The sequence below is a fragment of the Gavialis gangeticus genome, unplaced genomic scaffold (assembly GCF_001723915.1).
Source record: "Gavialis gangeticus isolate Ggan-Ray unplaced genomic scaffold, GavGan_comp1, whole genome shotgun sequence".
Taxonomy (NCBI): Eukaryota; Metazoa; Chordata; order Crocodylia; family Gavialidae; genus Gavialis; species Gavialis gangeticus.
The window spans coordinates 11,286,334-11,305,125 of record NW_017729004.1 but is presented as its reverse complement, the minus strand read 5'-3'; the positions used below and the strand labels follow the sequence as shown (position 1 = coordinate 11,305,125).

The 18,792-nt window shown below is 43.7% G+C and overlaps 1 protein-coding gene across 2 annotated transcripts in view; it reads right to left on the bottom strand.

Moving 5' to 3' along the window:
- Positions 1–18,792, bottom strand: part of OXSR1 (oxidative stress responsive 1) — a 180,219-nt gene that overhangs the window by 27,571 nt on the left and 133,856 nt on the right. For both annotated transcript variants that reach the window (XM_019508089.1, XM_019508091.1), the window contains 6 exons: positions 17,766–17,875; positions 14,039–14,140; positions 9,299–9,432; positions 6,897–6,945; positions 4,056–4,121; positions 3,666–3,788 (listed from right to left, as the gene is read on the bottom strand). In XM_019508089.1, the coding sequence (XP_019363634.1) occupies positions 3,666–3,788; positions 4,056–4,121; positions 6,897–6,945; positions 9,299–9,432; positions 14,039–14,140; positions 17,766–17,875 (584 nt within the window). The remainder of the gene's footprint in view (positions 1–3,665; positions 3,789–4,055; positions 4,122–6,896; positions 6,946–9,298; positions 9,433–14,038; positions 14,141–17,765; positions 17,876–18,792) is intronic.

The following is an 18,792-nucleotide window of genomic DNA, read 5'->3' as shown; positions in this document are numbered from 1 at the left end:
CAGACACCCTTAGTTTATGAATTTGTGAAACAATAAAAGTTTTAAATTGAACATCCAGGTCTGAACCTGTGCTTAATTCAGTCCTTCTATAATTCGGCACGAACTCACACATGCAGCCAGGCACCAGGGGCAGAGCGAACCCTGGGACTGATGCACAAGGGGCTGGGCTGGGCTGGGCTGGGCTGGCCACACATGCTGCACTGGGTACAGGGGACCAAGCACAAAGCACACTGCATGTGGCATCCTGTCGCATTAGCCCTGCATGCAGGTTCTGACACTGCCTGATTTGACCATGCCTAGGAGGCAGCGTGCAGAGCTGGTCTGGCACAGGCACTGCATTGCAGCATGTGCCCCAAACTGACCCCATCCGATGTTGCATGAGGCACAGCATCCTGCACATGTGGGGCTAGGGACTATCCCATGTCGTACATGGAATCAGCCCAAAGACCCACAGCCTGGATAATATGGCTCCATGGGCTGGATCCAGCCCAGGGGCCATATATTCAACATCCCTGGTTATGTGATAAACATACCAATAGGAAAGAATTGGTTAAGGATGAGATGGTGATGGGAAACTTGGGAGTAGACATACTAGAACTCATGATTCAAAGATGGATAAAGCAGGAGGTTAGCAGAGTTAACACTGGATTTCAAGAGGGTGGATTTCAACCAGCTCAGAAATAATAGCCTAGATATCATGAGAGGACAAGCTGAAGGATAAACGGGGCCCACAAGGCCTGGCAGTTTCTAAAGGGCACAGTACTGGAAGCTCAGCAAGAAGCTATTCCAACACAATGGAAGCACAAGAATGGCAGGAGACCAGTGTGGCCATACAGGTTGCTTCTTGGTGCCTCAAAATCAAAAGGAAAAACATGCGGGCAATGGGAGGAAGGGCAAAAATCACTAAGAAATCATACCGAGAAAGATGAATTTCTAGGAACAGAATCAGGGAGGCAACGATACAAAAAGCGAATTACATTCAGCAAGAGGAGTTAAGGAAAGGGTTCTATAAATACGCTGGTCAGGAAAGAAAAACTAAGGAAAGTATGGGTCCATTGCTGTTAAGAGGGTAAGCTATTAACAGAGGATCCAAAAGGCAGAGCTACTAAACAACTATGCTGCCTCAGCCTTCACAAAAACAGCCACAAAGAGATGACTAACAAAAATTATATAAACAAGGAAAGGGAAAGGCCAAGGGTCATGATAATGAAATGGAGCATTAGAAAACTTTTGATGCATTTGAATGAACTTAAGCCAGCACAGCCTGAGGCACTTCATCCCAGGGTTGGCAATCTAATCAAATGACCACATATTTTTTGACTGGGCAAAGATTATAACAATTTTTATGAAAAAACTAGTAGTTTTCTTAACAGAAATAAGATTTTTGACATTTCTTAATGGAAAATTTGTGCTTTTTCTGTGTATTATTTGGACCCATTGGGCCTTCTTTGTTTTTTGGGGTTTTTGTTTTTTTGTTTTTTTTTTCTTTTACTGGTCTCTTTTACTGAATTTTAAATACCCAACTCTATTTCATCCCAGGGTTTTAACAGAACTTGCAGAAGGGATCTCAGAGCCCCAGACAATATTTACAAAGCTGTGGAAGATGGGTGATGTTCCAGAGGACTGAAAAAAAAAGGGTCAACATTGTGCCCCCCCCTTTTCTTTTTAGAGGGGAGTGGGGCCAACAGGCAGATCCAGGGAATTATGGACAGTCAGATACTTGGGAACTTACTGGAACAAATTACAGTCATCAATTTGCAAGCACCTAGAGGAGGGAAGGCTGATCATGAGCAGGCAGCATGGAATTAAGAACAAGTTGTATCATAGTGTCATAGCGCTTAGGGTCGGGAGGGACCTAAACAGATCATCTGGTCCGACCCTCTGCCCCGGGCAGGAACAGGTGCCAGGGTCATATCACCCCAGCCAAATATCTGTCCAGCCTCCTCTTGAAGACCCCCAAGGAAGGAGAGCACCACCTCCCTTGGGAGCCTGTTCCAAAGCCTGGCAGCCCTAACCATGAAGTAGTGTCTCCTGAAGTCCAGCCTGAACCTTCTTGCTAACAATTTGTGACCGTTCTTCCTAGTGACCCCGGGTGGTGCCTGGGGGAACAAAGCCTCCCCCAATTCCCACTGGTCCCCCCTGGTGAGTTTGTAAATGGCCACCAGATCCCCTCTCAGCCTCCTCTTGTGGAAATACAAGTTGTGTACTTGTACTTTAGTGAGGGTTTTGATAAAATCTTACATGACCTACTCAAAAGCAAGTTGAAGAACTGTGAACTTACAATCATTACCCATCTTGTCGTCTCAACCTCAAGCAAAGGGTAATTATAAATTAATCTGTGTGAGAATGGCAGGTTTCAAATGGTGTCCACAGGGGTCTGTCCTGTGTCTGGTGCTATTTAACGTGTTAATTATTTTAATGCCAGGACTGAGAGTTTCTGGAACCAACTTGTAGATGGCAACTGGGGAGGACTGAACACATTGGAAGAGAGGAGCAAAATTCACAGGGATCTTGACTGGTTGGAAAGCTGGGCTAGAAGGAACAGGATGAGGTTCAGTGCAGACAAATGCAAGATGCCACATCTAAGGAAGAATAATTAAAAGCAAACATACATAAGGGAAGATAACTGGATGGCGGCAAAATTGCCAAGAAGGGCCTTGGGGTTTTGATAGATCAGAGGTTGGCAATGTTTTTTGGCAGAGTGCCAAAACCACTCATCAATAAAGGTGTAAGATGTTGGTGTGCTAGGGTGGATGGCAGAGGAGCCATGAGGGGCTTGATTCTTGTTGTGACAGCACAACCCTGTTCCCCTTCCCCGCCACCTGCCCTGAGGCTCAGGTGCCAACCAAATGCTTTCACATGCCACTCTGGCACGTGTGCTGGAGGTTGCCTACCCCTGTGGGAGATCATGAACTAAACATCAGTTAGCAATGGGATGCAGTTGCAAAAAATAAATAAATAAATTTTAAAAAAAATGTTAAAATTAAAAAAAATATAAAAAAATATATATTTGCATACTCTGGGCAGGGGCATGCAGGCAGAGGATCATGGCTCTGAACCACACTGTCACCACTGCAAGAAGCCAGGGCAGAGTCACAACCCCCTGTCTGCACACCCCTGCCCAGAGCAGGTAGGCTGCAGATTGTGACTCTGCCCCACCTCTGGTCCATGCTGTCACTGCCACAAGATCCCAGCCTGGCCCCAGAGCAGCTCCCCACCTTACCATGTGCCCTACCAGCACCGCTGGGGCTGGTCTCCACAGAAACCCCAGCCCAGGTTATCACAAGGTGGCTGGTGTTGGGGTCTCCATGGAAACCGCCCCCAGTGGCATGAGCAGGGGCTTCTGGGAAATGGAGTCCACTACCAGACAGACTTTGCCTATCCCTGTTCGACAGTATTAAAGCACTGGACTGGAATCTAGGAGATCTGAATTTAGTTTCCAGCTTTGCCACACACTCCTTGCATTACCTTGCTGTGTTGCAAGCTCTGTGCCTCAATACAGCTTTTAAAACTTCTCTCAGACAAGGTTACCTTGTCTATTCAGATGTAAACTCTTCAAGGCAAGGCTTCTCTCTTACTAAAAACAAATAGCACTTAACGAAACAGCTATGGCCTCAAGTGCTCCCACGTTGCAAATACAAGCATCGCAAGGCCTGTGTGCTCACCCTGAGCTGTGAAATTGCTGCTCTGCCTTCCTCACTTTCTTCATCTAGTTCATCATCACTCCACTCCCAGCCGCCATCCTCAGTTTTATGAAGCCGCCCGCTGGAACCAGGGACTCGCCGGACCTGCTCGGCCAAAAGACAAAGAGCTACCAGACGAAGCAGATAGTTTGAAGCATTAATGTTGCTTGGTAAAAGCGGTCAGAATATCCAAGGTGATGCATAGCTTGGATAAGCCGTTTGAGGACTTGACAAAGGATGAGTAAGCATTAGACTAGACTAATTGCCATGCTAACTAATAATTGGTGCAAAAAATTAACTTAATGAAGCGTATGAACTGAAACATCACTGCTCAACAGAGGCAGTCAATTCCCAATGGCTGCATCTTGGTACCTTTTTGGATCGTTCAGTAATTGTTGGTGCTCTCTGCAGCATCTTTTCTTGTAGAAATTCTTTATTCTGAAAGAGAAAAATTTCAGTATCAAGTTCACTTTTTTACTGGTATAGGTCATTTATGGCTCAATAGGCATAACTGTGGCAATAAAAACGTTTTGCTAGCACCAGGAAGCATCTTGCACTGTTTGGAAGCTAACATACCTTTGTCTTAAAGTTTCCAAGAGGTAAATAAAAAAAAAAAATTTTTTTTTAAAGTTACTGTTCCTTCTCTAGCACATTAATTTCCCTAAAGTGCATGTTAATCCCAAACAATTACAACCCATACTGGAAGACCCATTTCTTAAAGAAATCTTCCCAGAACCACCCACGCTAGCTTTTAAAATAAGCACTAACCTCTCCACTCTCAAAGAAGTGAGAAGCAAACTTCCTATGGCCCAAAACACACTGAATAGACCCAGACCATGCCAGGACAAGAAATGTAAAACCTGCCAACACATCTCCACCGCCCCCACCATAGCTACACCCCACAACAGAACTATCACCATTCCTGGATCTTACAGCTGCACCTCCAGAAATGTAATCTCTCATCCACTGCACTAAATGCCACGATAGAAAATACATAGGACAAACCAAACTGCGTACCAGAATGAATGCACACCGGAAATCTATCAAAGACAAAAATACCCAATTACCCGTGGGTGCACACTTCTCACAAGGCAACCACTCTCTCTCCAATCTCTGTTCTAAACCTCAAAGGGAATTTACAAAACACCTTTTATAGACAAGCCTACGAACTTCACTCCATAAATCTACTGGGTGCAAAAAAAATCATGGACTAAATCTAGACACTGGATTTATGGCACATTACAACCTACCTGCCACCCAATAACCCCAGGTAACCTGTCTGCCAGTTATGTTCTATCAGCAGGTCAATATCCCCTTCCCCGCACCACCACCTGCCTGCCTCACACCTATTGTATCCCATCCCTCTGATCCTCATTGCCACACATTTGCGTTTTCACAAACCTGCATTTTGCATATTGACTTGTATTCCATCCAGAACACAAAACAGCAGACTCTCCCCATGTCTGAAGGGTGTTTGTGCCCAAAAAGCTTGCAAAGAACAATTTTTCCAGCTATTCAGTTAGTCTAATAAAAGATGTTCATTTACCCAAAGAACCTTGCCTGCCTGTGTCCTTAGACCAACACAGCCACAATCAACACCCCCTGTTAATCCCAAGTACCTTTTCATCAGTGACCGACAGTCCCTCCTGTAAAGTGACATGGGATTAAGAAGTGGAAAATGCCAGGTTTGTGTTCCCTAAAATTCTACTGAATCCCTGCAATACAATTTGTCCCCAGAAAATAAAAGTTAAAAAAGTTGTAGGAAACAAGTCAGAGGTCTGCAGAATTGTATCCAGTATAGTCCATACCATCAGTTTTCAAAGGCTTTCTATTTCCTCAGCCTACACCAAAGTAAATTTAGCTTCTGCCCTCCTCGTTCCACCCATTTTCCTTTGTTGTCCCAAAAGGGTCCCTTCTAGCTAGCAGATATCAGCATCTAGGGGCAGAACAGTTCAGTCCAATTCTGACCCAGAAATTGCAGCAGGAAAAAGAGGTTATAGAGCAGCACTGGAAACAGCACACGCCATTTATAATGTGCTGCATACTGCTTGCAATTTGGACAAAATGTGAACTAGATCTTGCATTAAAATACCTCTCTCTAAAAGCCGCATCTACTTCACCTTCAGTACACAAAACACATGATTATAATGATTCTGATTCACCCCAACCACCACCAAAAAAAACAAACTGTCCAGCTTCACATCCAATGATACTTAAATATTTCACATACATAAAAATCAAATCAACATACACTTTTTCACTTGAGGTTCTGGTGTGAACATTGCCCTTATGTGTGGAAACACTAATTTTTTATGATGTACATTCCTTCAGAGCAATTCAATAAAAATGTGGGTGAAGGTTTTACATGCGATAAACAACAGAACAATCAGTCTTAGTCAGATGTGGAAGATTTAAGAAACGCACAACCCAACCAATGAACAGCTTCATTAGGCCTTTTCATAATTAAATGATATTGCTAGAGCTGGAACACAGGGAATGTTCGCCCTGAAATTAGAGGCATTCATCATTTTGCCGCCTCCGTATGCCCTCTGCCCATTAGTCCATACACCTTGGGACAATGAACAAGCCAAAAGTTGAAGTTTGAAAGCAACCAGAGAAATATTGCATCGCTTCCATCCATCTTGGGAATTCTTCCCTTTAAGTGCTGCTTCCCTCAAAAGTTATCTTTGCCCAAAATCTAGGGCAAGAAATACATAAATATTCAACCATGACGCAGAAGCAGAATTAAAGTCTGATTTCTTGCAAGCGAATTTTCAGAGCTAGAAATGGGAGTTATGCTATTTGTATGGGAGGCACAACATTTGCTGGAAATTCTTGGGCAGTCTCAGTCCTTACATTACTTAAAGAAGGCACAGCAGGCTGGTTTTTAGAGATGTCTGAAATGTTAGTCTTATTTACTGCTTCCACAGTGGGACCTTCAGAAATGTGCCATTATAAGCAGAGGGAAAGGAAAGAAACCCAGGGACAATGTTAAATCTCTTAAGATTTTCTGCATCATAACTTTCAGGAAGGGCCGCGATGAGATCTCAGGTAACAATTTTATTGTACCCATTTCCCTTACTCAGTCAGCATACACAATCAGCCAGAAATGCAGACCTGCAAAGATTTATACCACCCAACATGCTTCTTCCTAAACAGAGCTCCCACCAATTGGAAATAGTGAGTGACAAAAGTTAGGAAGTGTTTGCCTACCTTTGCTTTCGTGAAAAATTTGTGTCTTAAAAGTTCAGCAGCTGTTGGTCTATTAATAAGAGGGAGGAAAAAAATGGTTATAAAAGCTGCTTTTGAAGGCAACTGATTTGTGGCTTGCCTCACGATTGCAGCCTGCTTACAACAAGGAAAGCCGAGTGGAGCTCGTACCCTTAGAGTAGAGTTGGCCTGTTCTTTAAACACATTTCCGATAGCACAAGGCAAGCTGTGGCTTGGGTTTACCCTGCTTTAAAAAGATAAACTTGTCAAGAAAAAACTACTCGCATTCTGATGCTGAATTCAACTTTTTTTTTGAGAGAGAGATCACAGAAAAATGACCTGGCTCAAGTGACAATGAAAGATCAGACTACCATGGGAACAGTGCAGTATTGATGTTGCACCATTAAGCAAGAGCTTTTTTTCTAGTTCCATTAAAACCAAATGAGATGATCCATCTTTGCCAAATGGAAAAGGTCAAAAATCAGGAGGGAAAGAAATAAAGTTAAGCATATTAAGTGCTTGAGACATGGGAAAGCAAAGATGTATTCAAGGGTTCATAGGGATTTTCAAAAGCTGCAAACCTCTATGAAAGGATAATTTACAGTGCTAAAAGAAATATAAGCAACTGTGTTTAACAGTGACACGCTGAAGTTAAATCCTTACTAGCATTTTATTAACTACAGTATTACTATGGTAAAAGAGCTGAATTGGGAAGCTCCTGTTCCTAATTAAAACAGTGTTACAAAACACTCCTCTCCTGTTCACTCTGGGTATACCAGGCTTCTACAGCTGTAATGCACTCTGCAGTGGGGGTGTAAATCTGTGCTGGTACTATCTTTGCCATACAAGTTGTTTCCTGTAGGCAGACCTCTAGCTTCCCATGAGAGCAGTGGGTTTATACCTGCACAGAACAACTGGCAATATTAGAGCCTCAGTTCCTCGAGTGAACACCAAGCTGTTGATTACTGGCTGCTAACATGCATGCTCACTTCAGACTGGTGGGTGTTTGTGGCAGCAAGGAGAGAAGAGTATGCGATGTGTGAAAAAGTGGTAATGTTTAATCCCAGTCCATGCGAGCTCTAGCTCATCATGTATATGATCATGCTGTTAAAAAAAGGAAGAAATGAGAGTCAAACCAGGAGGAACTGGTACCACCCTCTGCCTGGAATCCCATCAGGTTCATTAAGCGTGCCAAGTTTAGTCAGTTATAAAAAAACTATGCCATTTATATCAAGGCTGTATAGAGCCCTAAAGCGATGCTCTGCTGTACTGGGGAATCAAAGAGAGCCTTAATTATAGTGCCGTATGAAAAGTCTAATCTTCCCCAGCCGTGACCTGCTGACTCCGGGGATAAAGAAGGTTTATTTTTAGTCTCCATAAATGCTTCTGCTTCTTTACAGTGTGGTTTATTAAGAAATAACCTTCATATTTTGGAGAATAAAAAAAAAAAAAATAGTACGATTCTGTTTGAAAAACTTCTTTCAGAGCAATTCATGGAGGATGTAAACCCAAGGGCTTCACCTCAAAGATGCATTTCAGTTCAAGCCTTCCCTTCAAGAGTGGCTGTTACCAGCAGCCACTCTGCACTGAGCTAGCAACCTAGGGAAAGGTTGGGGGGCAGAGGAGGCAGGCGACCCAGAGCTGGCAATGGTTAGTGAGCATTCCTAGATTAGAGCACCGTCATAGTTTTACCTGTAGAAATGTGGCCTTGTACCAGAGAACTTGACTGAGGCTTTAAAAGTTACCACCAAATAAGCCAACAGTAATAAACTGGGAACCACAAGCTCATGTTCTGCTCCACTTCTCTCACAATGCAGAACAAACTTGCTCATTTGCAGCAAGTACAACTTAAAACCCAGTGCATCTGGACATTTCAAAAGGATGTGTATAGAGAGAAGACCAAGGGAAATCAGCTGCCAACATTTTACCTTGCTACTCTCCATAAATAAATACTCCTCATAATTAAGCTAGTTGATCCATCCCTGTTTTTATGAATTTAAAAACAGAAGTTTATCTGAAGAGCTCCTCAGGTAAATATGCAGCAGGCAACCTGTAATTACTGAGACAGAAAAAACCCACTGCAATTTTAACTAGATGCAAGACAGGAACTACAATGAACCCCTCCAGGGGGTAGGATACTGGGGAACAGTGGCCTAGATGGAGCCTGTGTTACTTCACCAGGGACGTGCGCACGTCTAAGCCACTTGCACACAGTGCTGAATAGTCTACCTTTGTTAATCAATAAGGATAGCAAGGACAATTTACCATTACATAGCAAGCCTTCTGCATTCAATTGCAGCTCAGAGACTATAGAGGTATCTCGGGCACAACAGCTTTAAAGACCGAGATGTGCTGGGTTTTTCAATTATGTGCGTGTCTGGTGGTAGCGATGGGGACACCCTTACCTTTTCTCCGGGTCCTTCTGCAGGCATGAGGAAATCATCTTCCTAAACGATTTCCCATACTTTTTCAGCATTTCTTTATCTTGCACTCCAGTCTCCAAAGAAGGGGGATCGTTCTGTAGTGTCAGCATTAACACCTGAAAGAATCAAGTCCACTGTAAACATCTGGGGGGACCAAAAATTCTCCTGAAGAGCCAGGTGTTAGAGATGGCACTTGTATAAACTCCCTGCAAAAAGGCAGAATGAGGCTTTCTGCCGATGCTCATCATGACCCTTTACACTTTAAAAAGACCCAGGCTGCAGGATGAATGCCAGGTCCGGGCAAATTTCTAGGTCAGCCACACCAGCATGGTGCAGCCTCAAAGGAAAGCAGAAGGGCAACAGTTTTTCTGCCAAGTCTACTCATTTGTGCCTTGAGATGGTTCACGCAAGACCTTAGGTTCAAATGTTCTCTCCTGATCTGCCCAAAGGCGTCTCCTTAGTCATAGGAGGAAGTGGGGAGCGAGTCAGAAATTGTGTTAATTATTAATGCAAACAGAAAGGCCACATGGATGATAAGATAAACTTGTGCTCTCACCACCCCATGCACCCGCCAGGTCAAACTGATTTCTTCTGTTCAACTCAACGCAGCAAAGGCATTCGAAACAAAAGAAAAAAAATTGCCCTTGCTTCCATTTTCACTTGTCATTACTGTTGTACAGACTATGCCAATTTTAGAAAGAGAACCAGCAAGCAATATATTTGAAGACATTTCTACAGCTGTAAAACAGCAATGGCCCATCAATTCAGGCAGAATTATACAGGCTAATGAAAGTGGAAGTTACATTTTCTAGTGACAATATGAAAATAGAAATTGCTGCCTAGTGACATTTATAAACAAAGTCTGAACTTGCAGTTTGAATGCAGTGAGCCCAGTCCAAAATAACTGGTGTAAAAATGTTACCAACCATCTACAGTCGCACGGGAAACTACTACTGACAACAGCAGAAGCGGCTCATCTGAATTCATGGCTGCTTTGTTACGAACATTAACTGCATCTGCAAACAGCACAGCTGTTCAAGACTTTGTCTATGCATGAAAGTTGGAATAATAATATTAAGTATGTATATTTTAATAGATGGATTTGAAGCAGTGCAAACTCGTGTAGACCCTCTTAGTTTAAAAGACTGGCTTATTTAAGTACGGCTCAAGTCAATTAGGAATCCGAGTTAAAATAAAACTAGCCACTTTAAAATCGAAATAAGACCCCCCTCACAAAGGGTTTTCCACCTGTTTAAAGGATTTGGTTTAAAAGCTGAAGTTAAACTTGGCACAACGTCCATATATAGTAAAGAAGGTGCATTTTCACACTACTCAATCTTATTAAAAGTACTGATTTTGAATAAAATGAAATTGTTCTTCGGAAAATGTTTGTTTCATTAAATACCACCTGACAAAACCTGCCTAATTCAGCACTAATCCTGCCATTTTTGCAGAAATTTGACCAGCATTGTAAAGCAGCAATACAATTTCCAACCACAGATTTGACAATCTGGAGCGTATGAAGCGGAATAGGCCTGCCTTTTGTTCACCAAATGCATCTGACAAAGGGATCGGCCTGTTACTTGAACAAAGCGCCCATCACACAGAAATATTCTGAGGTCCAAAGGCTCCAGAAGCACAATCCATCATGCTGTATAGCAAGAGGCAGCTGTTACAATGCCAATGCCACAGATCAAGGATGAAGAGAAACCATTTTTCAGACAATGCAAGCAATGGGAAGTGAGAGAAGAGTTTGCACAGCATGAACACAGGGAAGGAAGGGACCTCCTGGACTACAGTCCAAAGCCCTAGGAAACCGTGTTGTATAATCTCTTCTATACACTGAGAAAGGTGCATTTTAAAAGGTGGTTACTTTGGTCCTCATTCCAGACCACCTCTCTCTCTTCCAACACCTTCCTACTGCATTGCTTCATTTACTTCCATCATACCTTTCCTAAAATCAGGTTGCATGTAGAAAAGCCTTCCTGTTTTGTAAATGTGGATACAAACAAACAAACAAAAACACTGCTCTCTATCCAAGCTGCTCCATTACTGCACAAGAGCAGGTTTGAAGCAAACCTCCCCCAGCCTTCAGCAATCCCACCTAAAAAGATATTAAATACGCAGATCCTGGACTCGAAAGATGCTGTTCTAAGTCACCCTTCAAAATGGTATCCAGCAACAAGACCCACCAGAACCTATAACAGGAAATGCCACCTCTCCAAGTAAATTGCCCAAGTCACCCGCCTGGAATACCCAAGGCTGAGACCATCAGCTCAACTTACTTGGGCTACTCAACAGACACGAGATCAACTTGCAGCCTCCAGCCAGGCTAATGCTCCAGCCAGTCACATCTACAAAATTATGAAGGGCAAAATTCAAAGTTCTGAAAACTCAGATATGAAGAAGCAACCTTTACTCTGCCCCCCTGGGGCTGACAACAGCCTATGGGAATGGTCTGCAAGAACTCAAATGGCATTCACTCAGTTAAGGTCTGGGAGTGTTGAAGTAGAGAGGGATTACTGGAAAAAGTTTGGCAGAGCTGCGACTGAGACAGATGTTCATCTGGATGGGCCGTGTCCTTCTCTGGTGGTGTCAGTCCTAAGACCTCCTTCCGTGTGTGGGTACCTGGAGGAGTCCAGTATGCCTTAGCTCAGGAGTTTTCTTGCCATGCCACATCAACCGTTACGAAGAAGAAAGCATTTAACAATGGACAGGTGAAAGAACAGTGGCATCACGTACATAAGAGTGAAGGGATTGTAAAACTTCATTGTTTCTGTGGAGCAGGCTAAGAGTTTGGCTGAAAAGCAGGTGTGTATACAAGTCCTGTTCAGTACAGTTCAAAGGCAGAGTGAGCATGTGAGCTTGGGGCATTGCTCAAAGTGCAAGTGTGGCAAGAAGGTAATACACTTCCCCGCCACACTCAGGTGCGACTTGAATACCCACCCTTGAAGGCACTGCCTTTCAATGTTGCATGTCCTGGTTTTCAGAGCACAAGGAGAACCTTGCATTGCACTACTGGGGCACAGCTCGCATGAGGGGAAAGGGAGCAGGTCTTGCCCATCCTTAGAAGGACAGTCTTCCAGAGCACAGTGCATATCTGGCGGTAGGGAGTGTGGTTCAGACACTCCCAGACAGGCAGGGACCCCATGATGCTCATGATGTGGGTAAGGAGGGATGACCATACTGGCCCTCCTCTGATGCACAAAAATAAGGAAGAGGGCTGGAAACAACCAGAACCATGGCTCCCAATGGTGGGTGGGAAAAGAGATGCAAAGGGACAGGGTCTCAGGTCCCAGCACACACTGTTCTACTCCTCCTATTTCCCCAATAACCCGTATCAACCCCTCCTTCCTTCCACTATAACCCACCCATCCCCAAATACCCACCTCACACCCCCCTTTCCCTCAACATTACCCAAAACTATTCTTCCTCGTTCCCCTATTCCACTGGCGCTCCACTAAGACCCCTGCACCTCCCCACACGTCATTTGTTCTCTTTCCCAAAACAAGTTTGGAGTGCCCTCTCAACCTCTCGTGCACTCAGATTACAATTGTCCTAAATAATAAAACCTTGGATTTGGGGCAGATGGCAGCAAGGAAACATCTTGCTTTCCTTCTCTCCATCTCCACTGGCCCACTTTGTCCCAAGGGCTAGCTCTGAAGAAGAACTGGCTGGGCACACACCAGGTTCAATGGCCACTGCATTTCCCCCTGAACCACCCAGCTCAAAGAGAACAACGAAGCAACAAAGTCTCTTATTTCATGATGTTGGGATTGCACCTGTATGGAACATCTTCTCAAATTTCTCTCCCACAAATGCTAGCGAGGTGAAATGTCAAGGCACTGAGGCCATATTTAGGGCAAAACCCAAGTCATGGCTTCATTCCCATGCCTGTGCAAAAATGGCAGAACCTGTTTTAAGAAAAGCTGGTTTTCGTAGGGTCTGTCTCTCAAGAGCCACCTGCTCAAGTCTGGCCAAATTCAGAGCACATACCCCCACCCTGTATGATCCTGAAGCACTCTAAAATGTCACAGTCAGCCGATTAAACACAGGGATTTAAAATGACTTAAGAGGCCACCTGTTCACAGAGAGGGTTTCTTCACTAGCTACAGCAGCATCGGACTCTGCTATCATCACGCCTAGGCTTGACTTCAGTAGATTCCCCTACACAATTTTATACCAAAAGGATAATGTCTGCATATATCCTATACTGATTCTGGTGACAGACACTTCAGTGCTGGTGCAGAGAAGTTACAAGCACCTTAAGAAACCTCTCTATGGCAACCAATGCCAGATTTTATGGGCAGATGAAGGGGAGAAATGATATGATAGGGAAAGAAAAAAAACATAGTGACTCCTTATCCAGATGCCTTATCAGATGCTGTTGATGCAACTGATTGTTCTCTAGTCCACCAACATCTGGTCTGCTATTTTTAAAGAAGGCAAGTGTGAGACAGCTTTCACAGCCTCTACAGAGAAAACATATGGATCTCAACAGAACTATTCACTGTTGGAAGCCCACACACAAGTAAAGCACTTTGCTTAATTTTAGAAACCACTTCCCCATACGCCTTGAAAACTACTGTTTTCTGGCGTGTCATACGTACAATTATGAAGGGAAGTCTAGTAACTGAGCTGACAGCTTCCTTTAAGACGGCCTCAAGAAATGCTAATAATACTGCTTTTTGTCAACGTGAGTAATTGAAGATCATTGCTCACCTTCATTGGTGGGTATTTATGATACGGAGCGGCCCCCGTAGCTAGCTCGATAGCAGTGATTCCAAAACTCCAGATGTCGGCCTTGAAATCGTAACCTCTGACCTGAAAAATCACAACAGACATTACTTACACCTTTCGTTATCTCCCCCCTGCCCCAAGGCATGCAATGGAGCTTGTACATTTTTTTGGTCTCTTTTCTTTATCCTCATGTGCTCTAGAAGACACATCTCCCATTAACTCCAGCTGGTGTTGCAACCATACCCAGAGGAAAGACATGCCTTTCTTCCTCCGAGTTCCTTACTGGCTTCAGTCAGATGGCACATCAGGTAGACCACATTTGTGGCTCAAAAATGGCTCATATATCACCATACAAACAAAATGGTTAGAGCCACGTGGTCCAAAGGCATGGCCTTCAACTGGGCTTTGGCTTCGCACCAACCTGGAGAATCATTACACCGAAACAGGCAGGCACCGCTAGGAAACGGATCGCCAGCCCCGTCACGTGCCTCACTAGCACCTTCGAGGCAACCGCTTGAGTAACTCGGCGACAACCACTTCCACTCCAAAAACCAGTCTGAAAAATGTTGCATTGTAAGTCTGTGCCAGCCTCCTGACAGATTCCTCCCTTCTGTTTAATAGAAATCATTAGAGACCTAATATTTTGCCTTCTGTTCAACTGTCTTCCACTTTAGTAGGCATTAGCACTTTCTGCACTTGAGGATGTGCAGGATGGATTTGTTCAGTAAAGCTATCTAGTATCCGACTTTTTTTTTTTTCTTTTTAAACACAAATTTCAAAAGTCCTCGCTAGAAACAGATTAGGTGTTCACATCTAACTAGCTTTCTCCACCGCAGAGAAAAAGACACTGTACTGACTTCAGCCACAGCTATAAAAATCCAAGCATTTGAATTGTTTGCTCTTCCTGCTTACTGAACAGACGAGAACAAACTGGAAAAAGCCAGTAGGCTCAAATTTCTTAGCACCAGATAAATCAATACTGTATATACCCAAATCCAAGATGACTTTGGATGTAAGCCAACACCCCAGTTTTTAGATTCTACATATGGGAAATCTATACATTTGTTATCATTTTCCATGTTTAGAATCTAATTATTGGAAGCTTGTCTTAAATTCATCCTCCCCACCACTGCAGCGACGGACAGCAGTGGCAGGGGGACAGGCAGCCCCCACCACTTGCTCCCATTTCAGTCTGCCTCCCCTGACAGTGTCTATGCTCCTACTGACTGCTCCCTGCAGCCTCTGCCCCTCTGCCTGCCCCCCCCGGAGGTGCACAGCTCTGGCCCGATTCCCTCCTGGACACAGAGCACATGCAAGCTCCAGCCCAGCAACATCCTGAGCTGAAGCTGCCACTGCCACATGGTCAGGCAGGGACTGGAGGTTGCATGTGCCTCATGCCCAGGAGAGAATGAAGCCAGAGCTGTACCTGACAGCAAGCAAGGGAAGAGGGGGCAGAGGCTGCAGAGAAGGAGCTGAGAGGGGGGAGGAGGGAGCTGTAAGGTGATTGCTGCAGCTCTAACTATGGCCCTAGCCTGGGCTCAGGGCCAGTTAGAGCCACAGCATCTACTTGCCATCCAGGCTTGTGCTCAAATCCAAGATGAGGGACTTTTTTTTTTTTTTTTTAACCCCATGTTGAAAGGAAGTAAAAGAAATAAAGCCAAAACTTGCCTTGGATTTTAGTAAATACGGTACTTAATTAGGAGGACGTGCTTATTTTGATGACACCAGATATTTTGTTTAATCTTTAAGATATGATGCCAATTTTTTAAAGTTCTTCTGGCTTTCAAGTTCTGGGTGATCTATATTCATGTATTGTTAAATTACAAATTAAGAAGATCATCATAAAAGTATTCTATGCTCTAACTGGTCAGTTATCCCATTTAACGATGCCAACATTGCTTCTGTGGAGCTGTAAGATTAGATTAGAGAAGAAAAAATTTGTTGCAAACTTCTGTGCCACGAGCTGCCTCATGCTGCATATGGATCAATAAGGTCAGAGAATTAGATTTAAACTATCATCAAAAAGAAAACCAGGAGCAAAGTGCAGTGCTAAACTTGTAATAGTTGCACACATCCTGCAATATTTTAACCACTTGCAAGTTTCAAATGTATTATAGCAGGGGTGGCCAATCCGTAGCACGCCTGCCACAAATGAATGGGGGAGGCCTCTGTATGTGACGCACACTGTATGTAGCACAGACTGGTGAGGGAGCAGGAAACAGCAGCAGATAGGGCAGGGAGCAGACAGAGGAGTAATGGACTGGGCAGGAAACGGGGATTGGAGTGGCAGTCGAGGACAGTGTGGGGCTTGCTTTGTGCCATGCCCAACATAAAGCACTGGTCCTCCACTGTACTATATAATCCCTGTGTGCAAATATAAGGCAGTTAGCAATTTTTCAGAATTCTAGAAACCTTGATTTTCACCCAAAACACAACAATAACCTCAATTTGTTTATATTTCATGAATTTAGGCCAGCAAATTTTACTCCTTATCTATAGCAAAACATGACTATACTTGGAAACAGCAGATTTTGACTGACAAACAAGAAATGCTGGGGCATCGCATGTCTAACTGCTATTGAAGAACATTTATGACCTCACAATAAATTAAAAAATGGGACATGTTTTTTCTGTGCAATCAAGGATATACACTACTTTCATTTCTGCCTTTTAGCTGTAATCCCAGAAATAATGTTTCACAGTGATACCTGCTAGAAAACAGCAGGATGCTCCCAACAGCCTTTGAAAGTCCATCTCCCACTTAATGACTTGTTTGCCATTTAATTTCTTGCGACACACTTACACTAACAGCCTGCACAAGGTCTTGCAAGCCTCCAGGAGTTGTGCCCCAATAAGAACCACTGAATATTTGCAATCAAAGTCTTTTCACTTTCACTACATGACTCTCCAGGGTAAAGACCTTTGTAAAACAACTTTATTCTTTCAGGTTTCCCCTCTTAAATCTCTTCTTGTGATTCTCCACCACAGACGCACGTGGGCAAAGTCAAGAGAAGCCCAACTGAGTGCTCCTACATTTTGACCTGCTATTCTACATCCACTTAGGAAAGGGCAGATATTACTTCCAGTAACTGTTGATTGGCAATTTACAGAACAGCAGGGATAAACCACAGGCTCCTGTTAAGGCCTCCACAGCTGTGTCAAGATATACAGATGCCAGCTAGGCCCTCAGCAGGGCTGGAGAATTTACCAGGCCAATGAGTTCCAGGTGCATGCATGTGCACATATGCACTCTTCCTCCCACATCAAACCAGAAGCAAGAAAAAAGGACTGGCACTTGTTTAAGGAGCAAATACAACCTTCCATCCTGCCCACTAACCACCATTTTAATTGAGCAGCTATATTCACTGAATCAAAACTATCACCACTGTCTGGCTGAGCAACAGCCCCGGATCTTATCAGCTGTTGGTTTGAATAAGAGCGGATGCTAACTTGCACGTAAATGGTAGGGTGGCCTGCAACCAAGAGTGCTCAGATTTGTCTGCAGTGTCAAGGTGGGTCCAGGATTATATTGCATTGTAATGAAACTACCCAGGCTGAACTGTCTATGGGCAGTGGCATCCTCAGAAATAGTCACCATGGACATCCATGTAAAGCCAGGCTTCCTCAGCAAGAAAGCTTTTCATAAATAATGTAGATGTGTTGGCTCTTTTGCCACTTAAAGTGTTTGATCCCTGGTAGAAATATTTACCTGTTCCATGACTTCTGGCGCCATCCAACAAGGCGTGCCCACAAAGGTTTTTCTCACTTTATTTCTGGTAATATCACCACCAGTGGCTAAGAATGCGCTAACACCAAAGTCTGAAATCACAAAGGAAAAGAGGAAAATTTTTAGCGAAGAAAGCATCCTGAAGGGAGGACATATATTCTCAGCTATGGCTTACATTCAAGATAGTAACATTTTACAAAGAGATTTCCAAAGAACTAAGAATGATCAACTGAGAGAAGTTAGCTAAAGAACAAAGTTTCATCATCCAAATGATGGAGATACATGATGACATTTACTCCAGGATAAAAGTAGAGAGGACAAACAGCATACAGCCTTTTACCAGTATGTCACCTTACTTGGGTGTAAAGTTACTCCTCAAAAAGTGAGAAGTGAAGCAGTGAAATCATGCTGCATCTCAGCTGCATATCCGCTTCTCCAGTCTATTTTTTCCACAGTAAACTAGATCCCCACTGCTTAGTGATTAGGAACTCTAATGTCATCTAGCTTGGAAGAGCTGATCACGTGTCTGCTCTTCACTACAAAGCAACTCCAGGGCAAGTTACTGTAGTAATTGTGCCAAGTGTCCATACCAGAGATGAGACCCATCTATTTGAGTCCATAGGGTACATAAAATTCCCTTTTTCATTGTGGATGGTGAGCCAGAGTACAGTGCGTTTTCTCAGTCCGCAGCAAATCCACCAGCAATATGAATAGCAGAGTCCATTCACACAATGAACAAAGACAAGGTGGCCCCTACACTGTAACTAAAATTCAAATATCATGCCTCCAGTAACCTTCTGTTCTTCTTCAGTCCTCTTCTGTACTTGTATCAGCAAGTACAGGTATGAGCCCAACTATTTTTTGCCCTCTCCCAGTCCTCCTCTGTTTCTTTTCCCTTTCTGTGTCTGCACCCATCTTCTCTCAGGTAACTCCCCACCAGCTAGGGTTTACTTTCACCAGCTTCCTTGAGCACCTAATGCTATTATAAACATCACAACAAGATGAATAG